The 14,667-nt window shown below is 51.1% G+C and overlaps 4 protein-coding genes across 4 annotated transcripts; 2 read left to right on the top strand and 2 right to left on the bottom strand.

Moving 5' to 3' along the window:
- Positions 1-834: 834 nt before the first annotated feature.
- COCSADRAFT_32022 (uncharacterized protein) lies at positions 835-3,068 on the bottom strand. Its single transcript, XM_007695984.1, has one exon. It carries the CDS (start codon positions 2,865-2,867, stop codon positions 981-983), a length of 1,887 nt encoding a protein of 628 aa, XP_007694174.1. The 5' UTR covers positions 2,868-3,068; the 3' UTR covers positions 835-980.
- A 247-nt stretch (positions 3,069-3,315) lies between these two features.
- Positions 3,316-7,271, top strand: AAR (alpha-aminoadipate reductase protein). The gene is made up of 3 exons (XM_007696464.1): positions 3,316-3,826; positions 3,875-5,145; positions 5,196-7,271. Exons 1-3 carry the CDS (start codon positions 3,486-3,488, stop codon positions 7,127-7,129), a joined length of 3,546 nt encoding a protein of 1,181 aa, XP_007694654.1. The 5' UTR covers positions 3,316-3,485; the 3' UTR covers positions 7,130-7,271.
- A 1,366-nt stretch (positions 7,272-8,637) lies between these two features.
- Positions 8,638-10,233, top strand: COCSADRAFT_32020 (uncharacterized protein). The gene is made up of 2 exons (XM_007695983.1): positions 8,638-9,282; positions 9,345-10,233. The coding sequence occupies exons 1-2, from the start codon at positions 8,752-8,754 to the stop codon at positions 9,765-9,767; spliced, it is 954 nt and encodes a 317-aa protein (XP_007694173.1). The 5' UTR covers positions 8,638-8,751; the 3' UTR covers positions 9,768-10,233.
- A 2,759-nt stretch (positions 10,234-12,992) lies between these two features.
- COCSADRAFT_77374 (uncharacterized protein) lies at positions 12,993-14,039 on the bottom strand (the record flags this gene model as incomplete). Its single annotated transcript, XM_007696463.1, has 2 exons — positions 12,993-13,726; positions 13,775-14,039. The coding sequence occupies 2 exons, from the start codon at positions 14,037-14,039 to the stop codon at positions 12,993-12,995; spliced, it is 999 nt and encodes a 332-aa protein (XP_007694653.1).
- Positions 14,040-14,667: the final 628 nt, after the last annotated feature.

Below are 14,667 nucleotides of genomic sequence, written 5' to 3'. Positions count from 1 at the left end.
GCGTTGTAGAAGCTGTCTAGTGGCAAGAACGCTTGAAAATGCAAATGCAATGTTAACGAAAGGAGTTATGTAATCCATGGAGAAGGTGCGCTTGATATGTAAACTTGAAGAGCTAATATTAAATTGGCTTGGTAAAAGTGATTGCTCGGGTGCAGAGAAGTTCAGGATCAACCTGCGATAACACTGAGATTTTGTATAATGTGGGATAAGAGACAAAACTTGATTCCACAATGTGACTTGGCCTTGATTATTCTTGTGCCAAAATCAAACTATAGTTGAACCACGTAGATCTGAGGGTTCTGATCAAGAACAATCAAGGCATACAAATTGCGCTGCGTGTGGTGCGAGGACACGCTTCTCCACACCCATGGTTAGGAGACTAGGAGTGGATCAGACGAATACAGCAGACCCTCTTGAGTGTTGCGTCTGATTATTGTTTTCATGGTAATCTTGACAGCTAATCGGAATTCAGACACATAGCCTATTGCGAGGATGGAGTTTGCGAGGTGAACAGTCATCGTGAGGATCGCAGTATGGTGGATGGAAATATGAATCAGTTTCGCCAGCACCAATCAGATCGTTTGGGTTACCATTTGAGTGGCATACCTCCGAACTGCAAATGTTTTTGTCATTTCTAATACTCCGTGAGTAAGTTTCAACGGTAGGTGTAGTTTCCGCTTTCTGAAGTTGGTCAAGTATCGTCATGACTGTCTCTGTTTCTCTTGTGCAGGCCGACCTTCTACATCATATAGTTAGAGATTCCTAGTTCTTGAGCAGACTTAGCGTAGCGAAAGTAACAATGAACACACGTACACTGACTTTTGGTCAGAAAGCCACGGTGTTAAATACTGGCCATAACTAACAGTTAAGAAGATTGTTCTCTTGCTACGTGTCTACTCTATGATACTATGTACAAGCTATCTATTTACAACTCCCCCAAAACGCCAGAACACCATGCAGTTATAATAGTCGTTGACTATCTACTTCCTGTCAATCCATCTTCCTCCACCTGATCCAGGCCTGACACCAGCCTTCTTCTCACTGCCCGAGTATTTGGCCTCCTCTTCCTCCCATTTCTTTCTCTCCTGTCGTCTTCTGGCAGAATAAGCCCTAGAGAACCTCCAGGCTTCTGTATCTGCCAAGTTCCATTGCTCTACTGCTTCCACAATCTTCTTCATGTTCTTATTCTTGCTTTTGATGGCGTCGCGAGCTTTGTTGAGGCGTTCTTGTTCCTTTTCAACCCATTTGTCATCAGGTATATCGATGCTTTGAATGGGCTTGGGAGGGCCTGGGCGAGGAAAGATGATGAGTTCGGACTCCTTGCTCGGCGAGCTAGGTTCAGCAGTAGTGGATGCCATCTGGGGCAGGCCAAAACCAAAGACCCAGTCGAGATCATCTTGGGTGATGCGTTCAGCCGTCAACCACAGTGAATGGGGAGGGATGGCTGCCACGAGCTCTTTGAACCTTAGTACGCGAACCTCCTCGGTGTGATCTCCTGGAATAGACTTGTCGGTCAACTTCCGGATCCAGAGATCGCGCTCGGCATTGTTACGCAGGAAGTTACTATCGACTGTATCCCGTGTGTAATGCAACGAAGTAAGCGTGTATGGATGCGGCACAGTACCGATTGTGAAGAACTTGGTAGTGTTGACAAATTCTGGAAAAATTTGGAGTTTCATCGCCTTGTTGGCGTCACATGGCCTGCATTTTGGCCGATTGGGTGGGCAAGTCTTGGGCATTGGAGATGCTGGGCATTGTGTGAGATTGCGTGCAATATTAGTGGCTTCAAACATGAGCGCAGTCGTATGTTCCGGCACTGGCTTCACGATTGTTACACCTTCCGGGTGTTGCTCTTGCCATGTTATATGGAGATGCGAGTTGATGAGACTTTCAAGCAGAGTAAGTGCTTCCGCTTTGGTCGTGTTGGTAAGCTTGTCGGCAATGGTCTTGTACTTGCTGGAAATGGTAGCGGTACTATAAGACGCAATACCGTCAGCCTTGACATCCACTGCCACATCTGCCGAAGCCAGAAGGTTCACGACTGGCCCACCCTCTTTGTTGGCCAGCTTGGTCAACTTGTCCTTGTTAGCCGTGACATTCTTCAACAGCTGATTATCGGCAAGCTTCTTGATAGCATTGTTGACAGCTATTTGCTCGCCGAAAAAGATGGCATTGTCGAGGGACTGGACGCGCGACAACTTAGGATACTCGTTGCGACGCAAAAAGTTCAGCATGGGGTTTTCGTACTCGGCCATGGGCAGAGCAAGCCAATTGACGAGAACACCGCCTTTCATATGCCCCCATGCTAACCAGCGCATGACCTCGAATTCAATTTTTGGATCTAACTTAAGGCGCTGGAAGATTTGGTAGAGCGGGTTGCGCTTAGCTTCATCGCGCGATAGCACTACGGGCTTGAAACCCTGTGCCCACCACGCTCTTCGCCATGCCAAAAGAAGCCTTTGCTCAGCAGCCGATACGTCCTTGTCCTGCTTCTTGGGCACATCATAGTAGGTGTAAATGGGCGGTCGTTCGCGGAGAGGAGGCAGCAGGGCTCTGTTCTCATCGAGAGTCACAGAAGACGAGAAAGGGTTACGCCACTTGAAATCACTCAGCCATTCTATAGCTCCGTATGCACTAGCAGCAGTGCTGTTGGCCTGAACGGGCGGCTTGTGAGGTGAAGGGCCGAACGGATTGGGTACAGCTGGGAGTTGGCCAAGGTCAGGAACGTGTGCTTGCGGGTGCTTAACGGCGTCGGCTACTTGGTCGTAGGTAGGTATGCTTTTGCGCGATGGTGGCCCGTAGAAGACTAGGTTGAAAACGAGAAAGACGAGGATGATGAAGACGGCCTGGAATCTCCGTGGAGGCATGTGGAGCGTCACGGGCCTCCCCATGCAGGTATATTGGATGGGCATGTCGCAATTGAGATACGACGGGGGGAAGGGAGTAGGAGAAGAAGAGAGGACTACCGCGACATTGGCGACATGAGATTGCCCCAGGCAGACTACAAGCCGATATCCGCAGTGGGCCTGAACAAGATGGATGGTTGGTTGGCTGATTTTGGCCCAAATGAGGGCGACGCGTTGTGCTGGCCAGGCAGTCGAGGAGGCACCGGGCTAGCGTACGTAGGGCTGGTGGGCTTGGCATTCACCCCGCCGCCACTGGGTTCCGCGCTGCACTAAACTAGGTCCATGTAAGTGGTGCATACTGGCAGTGGTGTAGTCTAGTGGGGGCGCCGATGTCGCCTGCGCCTCGAGCATTTTGACTGGATGCGTCATACCTCGAGTACTTTTGAACCCTTACACACATTTACTTTCACTTATTCTTCTTCATCCCCCCTCACTATCAATTGCCTCGACTGAGCAGACGGCGAGGCTTGAATTCCGACATATCCGACACGACCTTTTCTTCAATTGTGCCTCTTCAACATTTTTATTCCCCACATGCGCACACGCCGCGCTGTACGCCACTAGATATTTCTTTTAGACATGACAATGGCCTCACTCACAAAGGGGAGCATCCCAGACCCCACGGCAGACCTTCACTGGTCTGACTTCAAGGGCCCGATTCACGAAATATTTGCTAGCAATGCTCGCAAGCACCCCGACCGGCCATGTGTCGTCGAGACTGCCACGGGCAAGACTCCCGAACGCAAATTCACATACAAGCACATCTTTGAGGCCACCTCGGTACTAGCCCATCACCTCGTCCAGAGTGGTGTGCAAAGAGGCGAGGTGGTCATGATCTTCGCCCACCGAGGTGTCGACTTGGTCGTGGCCATCATGGCCGTTCTAGCAGCAGGGGCGACCTTCTCAGTACTAGACCCACTGTGAGTATCGAGTTTCGAGTCTTTCTATTCATGGCTGACAATCTCAAGATACCCTCCAGACCGCCAATGCATCTACCTCGAAGTCTCTCAACCGCGCGCTCTCGTGATCATTGACAAGGCCACACGCGAAGCAGGCCCTCTCTCGGATCAAGTGCGGGACTATATCAAGGACAACCTGCAACTAAGAACAGAGGTGCCTGCACTCGAGCTCAAGGATGATGGCACATTGGTCGGAGGCACCAAGGACGGAAAGGACATATTGGACGAGCAGCAGCAGCTGAGGACCGAACTGCCTGGTGTACTCGTCGGCCCAGACTCAACACCAACTCTCTCCTTCACGTCGGGATCCGAAGGAAAGCCCAAGGGCGTCAAAGGCAGACACTTTTCGCTCACTCACTACTTTCCCTGGATGACCGAAATGTTTGGACTATCTGAAAATGACAAGTTCACAATGCTTTCTGGCATCGCCCACGACCCTATTCAGCGAGACATCTTCACACCTCTCTTTCTCGGTGCCCAATTACTTGTGCCAAGTAAGGAAGATATACAGCACGAGAAACTCGCCGAGTGGATGCGCCAGTATGGCGCCACCGTCACCCACCTCACACCCGCCATGGGTCAGATTCTTGTCGGAGGTGCATCAGCCGTGTTCCCCAGCCTTCATCACTCCTTCTTCGTGGGTGATCTGTTGATCAAACGAGACTGCAGGAGACTGCAGAATCTGGCACCAAATGTGCGCATTGTCAACATGTACGGGACTACGGAAACACAACGCGCTGTCAGCTACTACGAGCTGCCCAGTTGCTCAGAAGCGCCCGACTTCCTTGATACCATTGGTGAAGTTATACCCGCTGGTCGAGGAATGAGCAACGTGCAGCTCTTAGTTGTCAACCGCGAAGACCGAAACCAGATCTGCAAGCCCGGTGAAAGCGGTGAAATCTATGTGCGGGCCGGTGGTCTTGCTGAGGAATACCTTGGATTGCCAGACCTCACAGCTACTAAATTTATCAACAATTGGTTCGTGGATCAGCAAAAGTGGATAGACGAGGATAAGAAACAGGTTGAGAGTCAGGGCGCCCCCGAGCCGTGGCGGGAGTTTTACAAAGGTCCCCGAGACAGACTATATCGGTCTGGAGATCTGGGCCACTATTCTGAAGATGGAAACGTCCACTGCACAGGGCGAGTAGATTCGCAAGTCAAGATTCGCGGCTTCCGCATTGAACTTGGCGAAATCGACTCGCATCTCTCTGCTCATCCGTTGGTGCGTGAAAATGTTACACTGCTCAAGCGTGACGCCTACGAAGAGCCGACGCTCGTCAGTAAGTTGGAGTCTTGTATTCTTGCTCCCAGATTATAACTGACATGACAGGCTACATTGTTCCTGAGATGAAGCGATGGTATGACTGGCTGGAGGAGCGTGGTGCGAAAGAAAGCGATTCCACCAGCGACACAAGCATGGTGACGCTGCTCAAACGCTTCAAATATCTCCGAGACGATGTGCGTGAGCATCTCAAAAAGAAACTGCCTGCATACGCTGTGCCATCAGTCATTGTTCCACTTGTCCGGTTTCCACTGAATCCAAATGGCAAGATTGACCGGCCGGCACTGCCTTTCCCGGATCCAGCAGACCTTGCGGCTGCAGGAGCTAGGCGTCCATCGCAGTTGGGTGCAGCTCTGACGCCGACTGAAAAAGCCATGGCTAGGATCTGGGCTGAGCTCCTTGGTGATCGTGGTGTAACAGCTGACAGCATTGGCGGAAGTGACTCGTTCTTCGACCTTGGCGGACACAGTATCATTGCACAGCAACTCTTCTTCAAAATCCGTCAAGAATGGAAAGACATTGACGTACCCATGACGACAATTTTCCAATATCCTACACTGCGCGGTTTCTCGGCAAACATTGATCAAGCCATGGACCCTATTGGATTGCGTCTTGACACGGCTGAGGCATTGGAAGACGATCCTGATGATGAGGCGTATTCTGCCGACGCCAGAGACCTTGCCAATAAACTGACCGAGTTCAATACCAGGGAGGAGTTGAATCCAAAGGAAGAAGTGCATACCTTCCTCACTGGCGCAACGGGTTTCTTGGGTGCCTACATCTTACGGGACATTCTGTCGAGACCAGGAAAGGTCACTGTACTTGTGCGTGCTCAGGACATTGATGCTGCGCTGGGACGTGTAAGGCAAACGTGTACAGCATACGGAATCTGGGAAGACGGGTGGGAGTCGCGACTGGAGCCTCTGGTGGGTGATTTGGAAAAGGAAAACTTTGGACTTGAGGCGAATACGTGGAACAAGCTCGTTGACTCGGTCGACGTGGTCATCCACAATGGTGCCTTGGTGCACTGGGTGTTGCCCTACTCACGCTTGCGAGGACCCAATGTCTTGTCGACCATGACTGCACTGTCAATGTGTGCTGCTGGCAAAGCCAAGAAGTTTGGCCTTGTCAGTTCGACGTCGGTGCTGGATACGGATTACTTTGTCAGCCTCTCAGAGAAGAGTCTCGCCGAAGGTGGAACCGGTGTACCCGAGGCGGACGACCTCGAGGGTGCACGCAAGGGTCTTGGTACTGGCTATGGTCAGTCCAAATGGGCAGCCGAATACCTGACGCGCCAAGCTGGCAAGAAGGGTCTAAGTGGATGTGTGATTCGACCTGGATATGTCTTGGGAGATCCAGAATATGGTACTACAAACACGGACGACTTCCTTGTCCGAATGCTCAAGGGCTGCATTCAGCTCGAGTCTAGGCCCGACATCACTAACACAATCAACATGGTACCTGTCACACACGTTGCGAGGGTGGTTGTGGCGTCGTCGTTTAACCCGCCAGTTGCACCGCTTGGGGTGGCGCAAGTGACTTCACATCCGCGTATCACGTTCAACGAGTTCTTGGGTGCGTTGGAGAAGTTTGGCTACAACGTGCCTCTGGTGCCGTATGCAGAGTGGAAGCAGAGGATGGAGAGTTATGTTGCTGACCGGTCAGGGACAAAGGAAGAGAATGCTCTACTGCCCCTGTACCACTTTGTGACTGGAGATCTACCTGCCGACACCAAGGCGCCGGAACTGGATGACAAGAACGCGGCGGAAGCGTTGAAGAAGGACCAGGAATGGACAAGCGAAGATTGGAGTCAAGGAGGAGCGGTGACGGAAGATACGGTTAGCGTATATGTCAGCTACCTGATTGAACTAGGGTTTATGCCCAGGCCGGAGAAGAAGGGTATCAAGGAGCTGGTCATGAGCCGGTTAACGGATGCGATGCGTGAGGGGATGAAGCTTGTAGGCGGGCGGCGAGGTGTTTGAGAAGTAGTATGCCAAGGAGGATGACAGATCTGGGCATTACCAAAAGTAACAAATATCTAAGAAATGCACATTTGATACGTAAGAAGAGAGGAATTGAAGTGGCGAGCCACGTCTATTGTTTAGCCATTGAGGCGGTAATGTTTACAGAGTGCTTTGACCCTGGAGATCTGCTGACCTGAAATCCGAGACGAGGGTGAGATTAACACAGGCTTGTACCGTACCCGCACAAATAAGGTTTGTGTTGGCCAAAACGGCCATAGTACGGCCAACGTGCACACATGAAATGGATATGAATAGATAGGTACGTAGGAGTGTAAAGTAGGAGTACTACTCCGTGGATAATACGCAAAAGGATGACGTCGAATGGATACGCGGCCTGGAGTCAAGAGGGGGGATAAGTAGTGGGGGTCGGAATGGTCGGCACTTGGTATGAGACGGGCAGAGCACGGGGCAGATAGGCAAAGGGCTTGGGCCCACGGCTCTGGCATGTTTTTTTCTTCCTTTGTGCGTCGACCAAGAAGCCCAGACAGAGGGTGCCGAGAAAAAAAAAAGGTGGGAAGAGTTAATATTTAATTGACCGAACGGGTGACAGGCCAGCTGGCGGCGTTTAGTGGGTATGGGGGAAGCGTGCTGAGGGCTTTTTTCGCTCCTGGCGTGCCAACAGCCAAGCCCAAGATCAACAAGACAGACGTGGTTTCATCGACGCCTAGTAGGGCCCGGCCTGAGGGCTCAGCCCAGCCCGGCCGATAGCCCAGACAAGCAGCTTGGAAGCATTTCATTCCCACCAACAGCCACGCCGCTGAGGGCGCTCCAGTGCTCCGCCGTGGGGAAGAAGGTTGGACGAGAGAGGATGCGACGTGAGAGGTCGGAAGTAGGAGGGTGTGGTATCTAGTAGGATAGATGGATGTATGGATGTATGGATGTATCTGGGTGCATGTATAGTGTGTACTACCTATGTACAAACACAAGTAGCTACCACAGTACTAGATACATGGACAGTGGACGGCTGCACCCATGGTACACGGTCACGAGACGGATATTTCCAACGAGGCGGGAATTCAACAAACCTTGGGGCGCAGCATCAGCCAGCAGCGGAGGCCATCGAGAGACCGTGGCAGCGCTTCTGGAGGCAGCTTGGCGGCGGGGTGTGTGTGTGTCGACGAGTAGTAGTGGTGGTGGTGCGTGGAGACGGTGAATTGGGCCCAGCAACGCAGCCAGCCAGACATAATCCTAGAGAAGTGCTGCTCAGCGTTGCTCAGCATGGCCGAGCCATGGTCTTTGACATGTCACTGCCGCGCATCCCGTCGGCGGGCTTGTTGTAGCGGCGTGTGCAGCAGAGTTGCGCTGCGTCCGCCCGCGCCCGGGTAGAGCGGGTGTGATTGGGTGTGGGCGGGTTTGGAACGGGCTGCCGAGCAGATTGCCCAGGCTTGGGGATGAATGCCAAGCCCAAGACTTATCCCAAGGCCTTGAGAGCGCAATTCTATGTAACAAGAGTCTTGCCTCTCCTGGGGCCCGTCTCCGCTGCTCGCTATAACATGCCCGCTGCCTCGTTGTCCTCGCATGTCTTCCAGCGTCGCTTGATGCCCGTCCGCCCGTGACGTTGACCCGACCGACTGCCGGCAATGGAATCCCAGCTTCCGCCGCCGCCTGCTTCGGCCATACTCGCGCCCCCCAGCCAACACCACCAACCACAGCCGCAACATTACCACCGCCTGTCCAGCCCTGCCGCCAACTGCGACTACGACTACACCTACCAATACAATGAAAAGGATCACCACCACCACTCCTCGGCCCACTCAGACCGCCTGAGCAGGTCGAGCAATCGCCGCCCTCACGACTCCGTCATCTCCCACCCCTTCTCGCCAAAGCCCTCGTCGCCGCCAAGCCCCAGCAGCAACAGCAGCATCTCCTCCGTCGGCCACCATCGCAACTCATCAAACGCGCATCGCTACTCATCTTCGCAGCTTGAGCGCCAGTCACTCTCCTATCCACCCCAGGCCCACATCGACCCGGAGAAGCATGCCGAGGCTCTGGCTCATGGCTACCGCGCTCCAAACCGCCTGTCTGCAGTCCCGTCCGGCGGCGATGCCATTGTTTACGACAAGGGCGCCTACCAAGAAAAAGGCCCCGAAGAGAAGGCGTGGCAGTTACTGGTAAGGAAAATCCCATATCGCAACTCACTTGACGTGCTCGTAACTAACATGGCCCCCCTTAGCTCTGGCTCTGCGGACCCTGCGCCTTCCTCTCCGCTGTGATTGCTATCTGGACCTTTTGCGCTCTCTTCATCACCCTCTTGCTATCGCCGCTACGCCTCTGCACTACGCGCGCGCCCCTTTCCGAGCAAATCAAATCCTTCCTCGCTCCATCGCTAAACCTCCAATTGCACATGGTCTACTCACACGACTCGACATCCGGCTACAGCGCCCCCATGCTGGTCGTCATCCACCTCTTTTCGCCCATCGTCGCATTCGGCGTCGCAATCGCGGCCTGGACTGCCGCGGGTTTCTGGTTCTTCTCCTGCATTCTTGGTGACCCTGGCGGTCACGACGGCCACAATGACGGCCGCGAGAGCATTGTCGGTGTGCGAAACTGGTGGGAGCGATGGCTTTCTCGCGGACTAAGAGAAACCGATGCTTGAAACAAAGAGGAGTATGAAATGTATTATTGATCAAGTTCGTTTCTTTCATGTATTTTCTGTTTTTTTGTTTCCACGTTCTCCGAGCTACGGCAGGATGGAGCGTTCCAGCGGCATATACCATGGCGTACAACAGTCTGGGTTTGGGTTTTATTTTCCAAATGGGAAAGGGTCTCTCTGGATGGACGGACGGACGGACATGAATGGGGTGTGAAGAATATTGCTGATCTCGGGATATGGACAGCAACCGGCGTTTTATTTTTAATGTTCTCTTTGAGCCTCTTTTCCCCTTGCCTCTACTCTGGAGTCGCAGAGAGTACTAAGGTGGGAAAAAGATTGCCGATATGATATACCCCCATAACCAGTTTTTTGTACTTGAACAATATCACGAACATATTCAAACAACACTGTTTCGCTTCTTTTCTCCGCTCTAATCACAGTGTTTCTGATCTTGCCCACCCTCACACCGCCTCGACCTACCTTCCTCCCTCTCTCCACCGGAAACTTTCCACTTTGGGCGCCCAGCAAAAACCGTCTTTCTTGTCCTTCAAACGCAAAGCCGCTACCCGGATATAATATCCATTCCCCCCCCCCCCCCTCCCTCCAGACCCACCCATCCAACTCACGAGGCAAGCTGCTTATCGCGGCATTTGCCATGTCACTCTACATACACACATACTGAACTTACCTAGCTAACAATGACACGAAATAAAGTTACCCATCCCCAGATCCACCCTTACCCCCCGATTCCCCATGCCATGCAAGTGCAATATGAAAGTAAAGAAACAAAGCAGAAAATCACTCACTTCATCCGGGCCTAGGCGTAGAGGTACATGCATGTGCATGTTGCATATTGCCCTTTTTCTTAAACTGGTCTAGAGGGAGCGAAGAAGGGGAAGGGGGTTCTTTGGTGTCATGCGTGTGTTAGCGGAAAGGTAGGGGCATAACATGGGTAGCGGAAGTAAAAAGCAATGAAAGTGAACAAAGAAGGGGGGAAGGAAGGGAAACTTGTTTTAGACGAAAAACTTGTTTTCTGATGGGTAGATTTGCTTTTTTGGATGAGGAAGAAGAGAGGGAAGGGGGAGGCGGCCGGGGAAGAGAAGATGAGAGCTAGGGTGTGTGGGTATTTTGGTACAGGATGGGGAAATAGATGTGCTATAGCAGCTTGGTGGACGGCCTCTTTCTGGTTAGCTTTGTTGTTGTGAGCAAGCGCTTTTTTCGTCTCAATGTTTTGGGGCTTTATTTTTTTGCTTTTGTGTGTGTCTTCTGGGAGGCGTGACGGAAGGGTACAGTAGTTGCGATCGGAACATTATCATGGAGGCTGGGGACAGTTGAGTCTGTTGAGGTGATCGTCCGAAGAGAAAGATACGAGGCAGTTTATGCGTTCTGAATGCGTGTCTTTGACATCATATCTGTAGATGGAGATGCATGACGCAGGGCTGAGGCGGGAAAAGGATGGTATGGCTTGGCACTGCAATACCTCTCTTTTTGTTTTCTTCTTGCTTCTCCATATGCTGTGAAACCATCGGACGAAGGGAAAAAGAAAAATAGAGACGTCGTAGACCCTAAGAATAAACGCTCCATAACTTGTTTAGAGGTATTCCCTTAATTCCTACAGTTGGTGTACTTACATGTCGCACGTGACTTTTTCCTACACCTTCCTATGTAGTGCATACCTACATGCGTACACAAGCACACACAGACACGTACCTCTACCCCAGACCCCACACCACGTCATTCCTCTCCTCGCCTTCCCTCGCTAAGATTGCCTGCTTACTTACATATCTCCATCTCACCGCCTAGGCGCCGAAGGAATACGAGAAAGCCCCGAGTCAAGCATGCATACCTACACAAACCGTGTTTGTATGAATCTGCATGATCACCAGAATAAAGTTCACATGTAGAGCTCACATAAGACCGACTTTTCCGGTGGCCTGATGATCTTGAAATGATAACACTGGGCAAACTTTATCTTCATTTCACAAATCGGGGAAATCAGGCTTGGTAGAGGTGGAAGAAGGATAGGTGCTGACATATTATTCTGAGATGGTCAGCAGATTTAACGGTCGAGTATCATAAGTCTGAATCGAGCGTTGAATACGATTCTTTTGCCCAGAACCTCATCTTGGCTTTGATGCGTGTTTTTACTCATAATACGGCCGCATCGATTAACATAGTCGGAAAAACGGCATTCGTGACTTGGCCATCTCGCATACATCTCCCTCTTCCAGATTAGACTACAAGAGAAATATTCACATCTACACTTAAACATGTCTACAACACCTTTCCAGCGATGAACAAAGAAGAAAGAGAATGAAACTCGGAAGCAAATTTACCTCCAAGCCCGAAAGTAGCACCGACCAGCAAAAAAAAAGTCAAACAACTAACTAGCTATGCAAAAAAAAAAGCACAGCCATCACGAGCAGTAACAACTTACTCGAGCGAGACACAGCAAAGAAAGTGGGACCCCAAAACACCACCACTCCATTTAGCGACACGTACGATGACGCCGATGACGCCAGGGTACATCCCTGCTCACCACAAGTGTGGGCCTGTGCAGAGAATGACAAAAAAAAGGATGAGAGGGTTAATCGTTGTAAAATGACGATGTTCGGTAAGTGAAACGTGACAGTTGTGACAGCTCGTTAGCTATCTGTGTGAGAACAGGCTGAGACAGCTAGAGAAGGACAAGGGAGGCATGTATGTCATAGATGCATAATTATTTTTTCCCATACATATATATAAATTGACATTTATGTCGATATGTAATCTATATATTGTTGCTAGCATGTACACATATGTATATGTATAAGATGCTAAGTCTCGAGTCGCTCTTTTAAATCGCTCCAGGTTGTTCATAAAAGACATTACTGCATTAGACATGATTTAATACAAAGGGTTGAAAAAAAGGGCTCCGGAGCAAAAGCTACCGTAGAACCTTGGAAGAAAATAGTGACTGGGACACTGTAAAGTTATCCAGCAGTCTCTTTAAAGAAAGATACTTGACCTCTACCGTACTCGAGACTGCGGAGAATGCGCCGCGGTACACGTCTTCAGCTGCGTTTAGTATAGGGATAGCGCCAGCTACTACATATCGCTTGTCGCTAACTCCATATGGCGTAACACAGCATGCCGGACGCCCATCGGTCCCAGCCGTTGCCTTTGTATAATTGTTCTCGCCCAAGATGCCAAATCGTGTCGTCGTTTCGCTTTCGCATTGCCGAAATATTAATCCATACAACGCACTTCGCGTATGGTTATCCGGCTGCCCGCCCTTCTGTGCTGTTTGCCACGCATAGTCTCTCGCGCTATGCAGTTCTTCAGACACTGTTCTACGAGTAAAGGATCCGCCTCGATGATTTCCTCATTCAAGAACCAACTAGATGTTGACTTTGTAATGGACAGCCGCAGACAGCTTCGGTCGCTGCCAATTTGCTTTTGAAAGAAGTGGTCGAGAAAGGCGTAGGAATCGTCAAATGTCTTGTAGCAGCTGTTGCATGCAAATGTCGCTTTGTCGTCTCTTGAAACTGGATCCAGTGCGATATGTGATGTGAAGAGAATGCACCTGGACGCCGGCAGTCCAGAATGTGCTGCAACAGATATACACGCGCTGCAGTGGGGACATATTTCTCGGTCGTCGTACTTGTCGTGTGGATACGCTTTCTTTGCTCGTAGAGTGCTGGTTTTGGTTTCCTTGAGGTCCTTGCGAAGTTGGTCTGCAAATGGACAGAATTCGACTTTGAATCGTGGCGGGGGAAGTACTGGCGAGAGAATGGGTGTCTCGAGGCGGGCATATTGATCGCGTAATGCAGTTAAACAGGCGCGGCGTACGCTCTTTGCAGTTGTGATGATGTCGTCAATGGGTGTGATTGGTGTTGCTGAGAATGCACTGTCGTACAGCGGCTGTCTGATTTCGTATTGAACTCGGAGCAGTTGTGCAGAGAGCACAGTGTTGCATTTTTCTGTCCGTGGTCAACACGTGTGTTTACAAGCTGCAAGACATGGCTTACGGTCTCCTTCCTCAAACCGCACGCCGAATGCATCTTTCCCCGCTTCCATTATTCTCTGAACCTGGCGTCCAAGGCTCAAAGCTTTCCCCATAGCATCGTCTCGATTCTTGGTACCAAAGCACACCCACTTGGACCGAGAGCGGCGATGACGTGCCTGCCATTGCTCGTATGCCTCGTGTGCATCTTGGAAGACACGATCAATGTCCCACAGTGTGAGGGACGTGTGCTGTGACTTTTCGGGAGACATGGCGATTGTTGTAGACATTATGTAAAAAGGATATAGAGTCTTAAAGAAAAAAAGAATATAGAGTTCGTTATAGAGAGAGCAGAGCAACTAAATGGAGGGCGAGGATGACAGGTGAAACGTCTAAACAGGATGAATGGGTATGTTTAATTAGGGCGGCCCTACCGGAAGTGGATGAGTCGCAACAACAACAATCTTGTTTGGGACAACAGCCACAGACGAATGATGCCAACCGGGATCAAGGCTCGTGTGCATGCGGGAGGGCGGTGCGCTGGCCTTTAGATAGTTGCAGCTGCTAAGCACCGTGTCATGTTCCTGCAGGTGCCCTAACAGAAGTAGGAAAGCTGAGAAGAGCGGAGATTGCGCGCATGAAGATTGTCGTATTTGTGGCGCACCTCGGCAGTATTGGACGAGGTCGCAGCCCCGGCGAAGTCTCCGCTGAGGTGAACGTGCTTTGCTTTTAGAGCCACTTATGGCGGCGTACGCGAACCCTCTAGCGTTACAGCTGGCGAACTACGGGACCGGATGGGCACGATAACCGGGTCCATGGAATGCAGGCATACAAATCCGTGCATGTGCATATCATAAGAGGCATGTAGTCGGCGGATCGTGATGAGGTTGGCTGTGAGTGCACAAGAATAAGGGAGAG

Source organism: Bipolaris sorokiniana (assembly GCF_000338995.1).
Source record: "Bipolaris sorokiniana ND90Pr unplaced genomic scaffold COCSAscaffold_1, whole genome shotgun sequence".
NCBI classification, from domain to species: Eukaryota; Fungi; Ascomycota; class Dothideomycetes; order Pleosporales; family Pleosporaceae; genus Bipolaris; species Bipolaris sorokiniana.
This window is presented reverse-complemented; position numbering and strand designations above follow the sequence as displayed.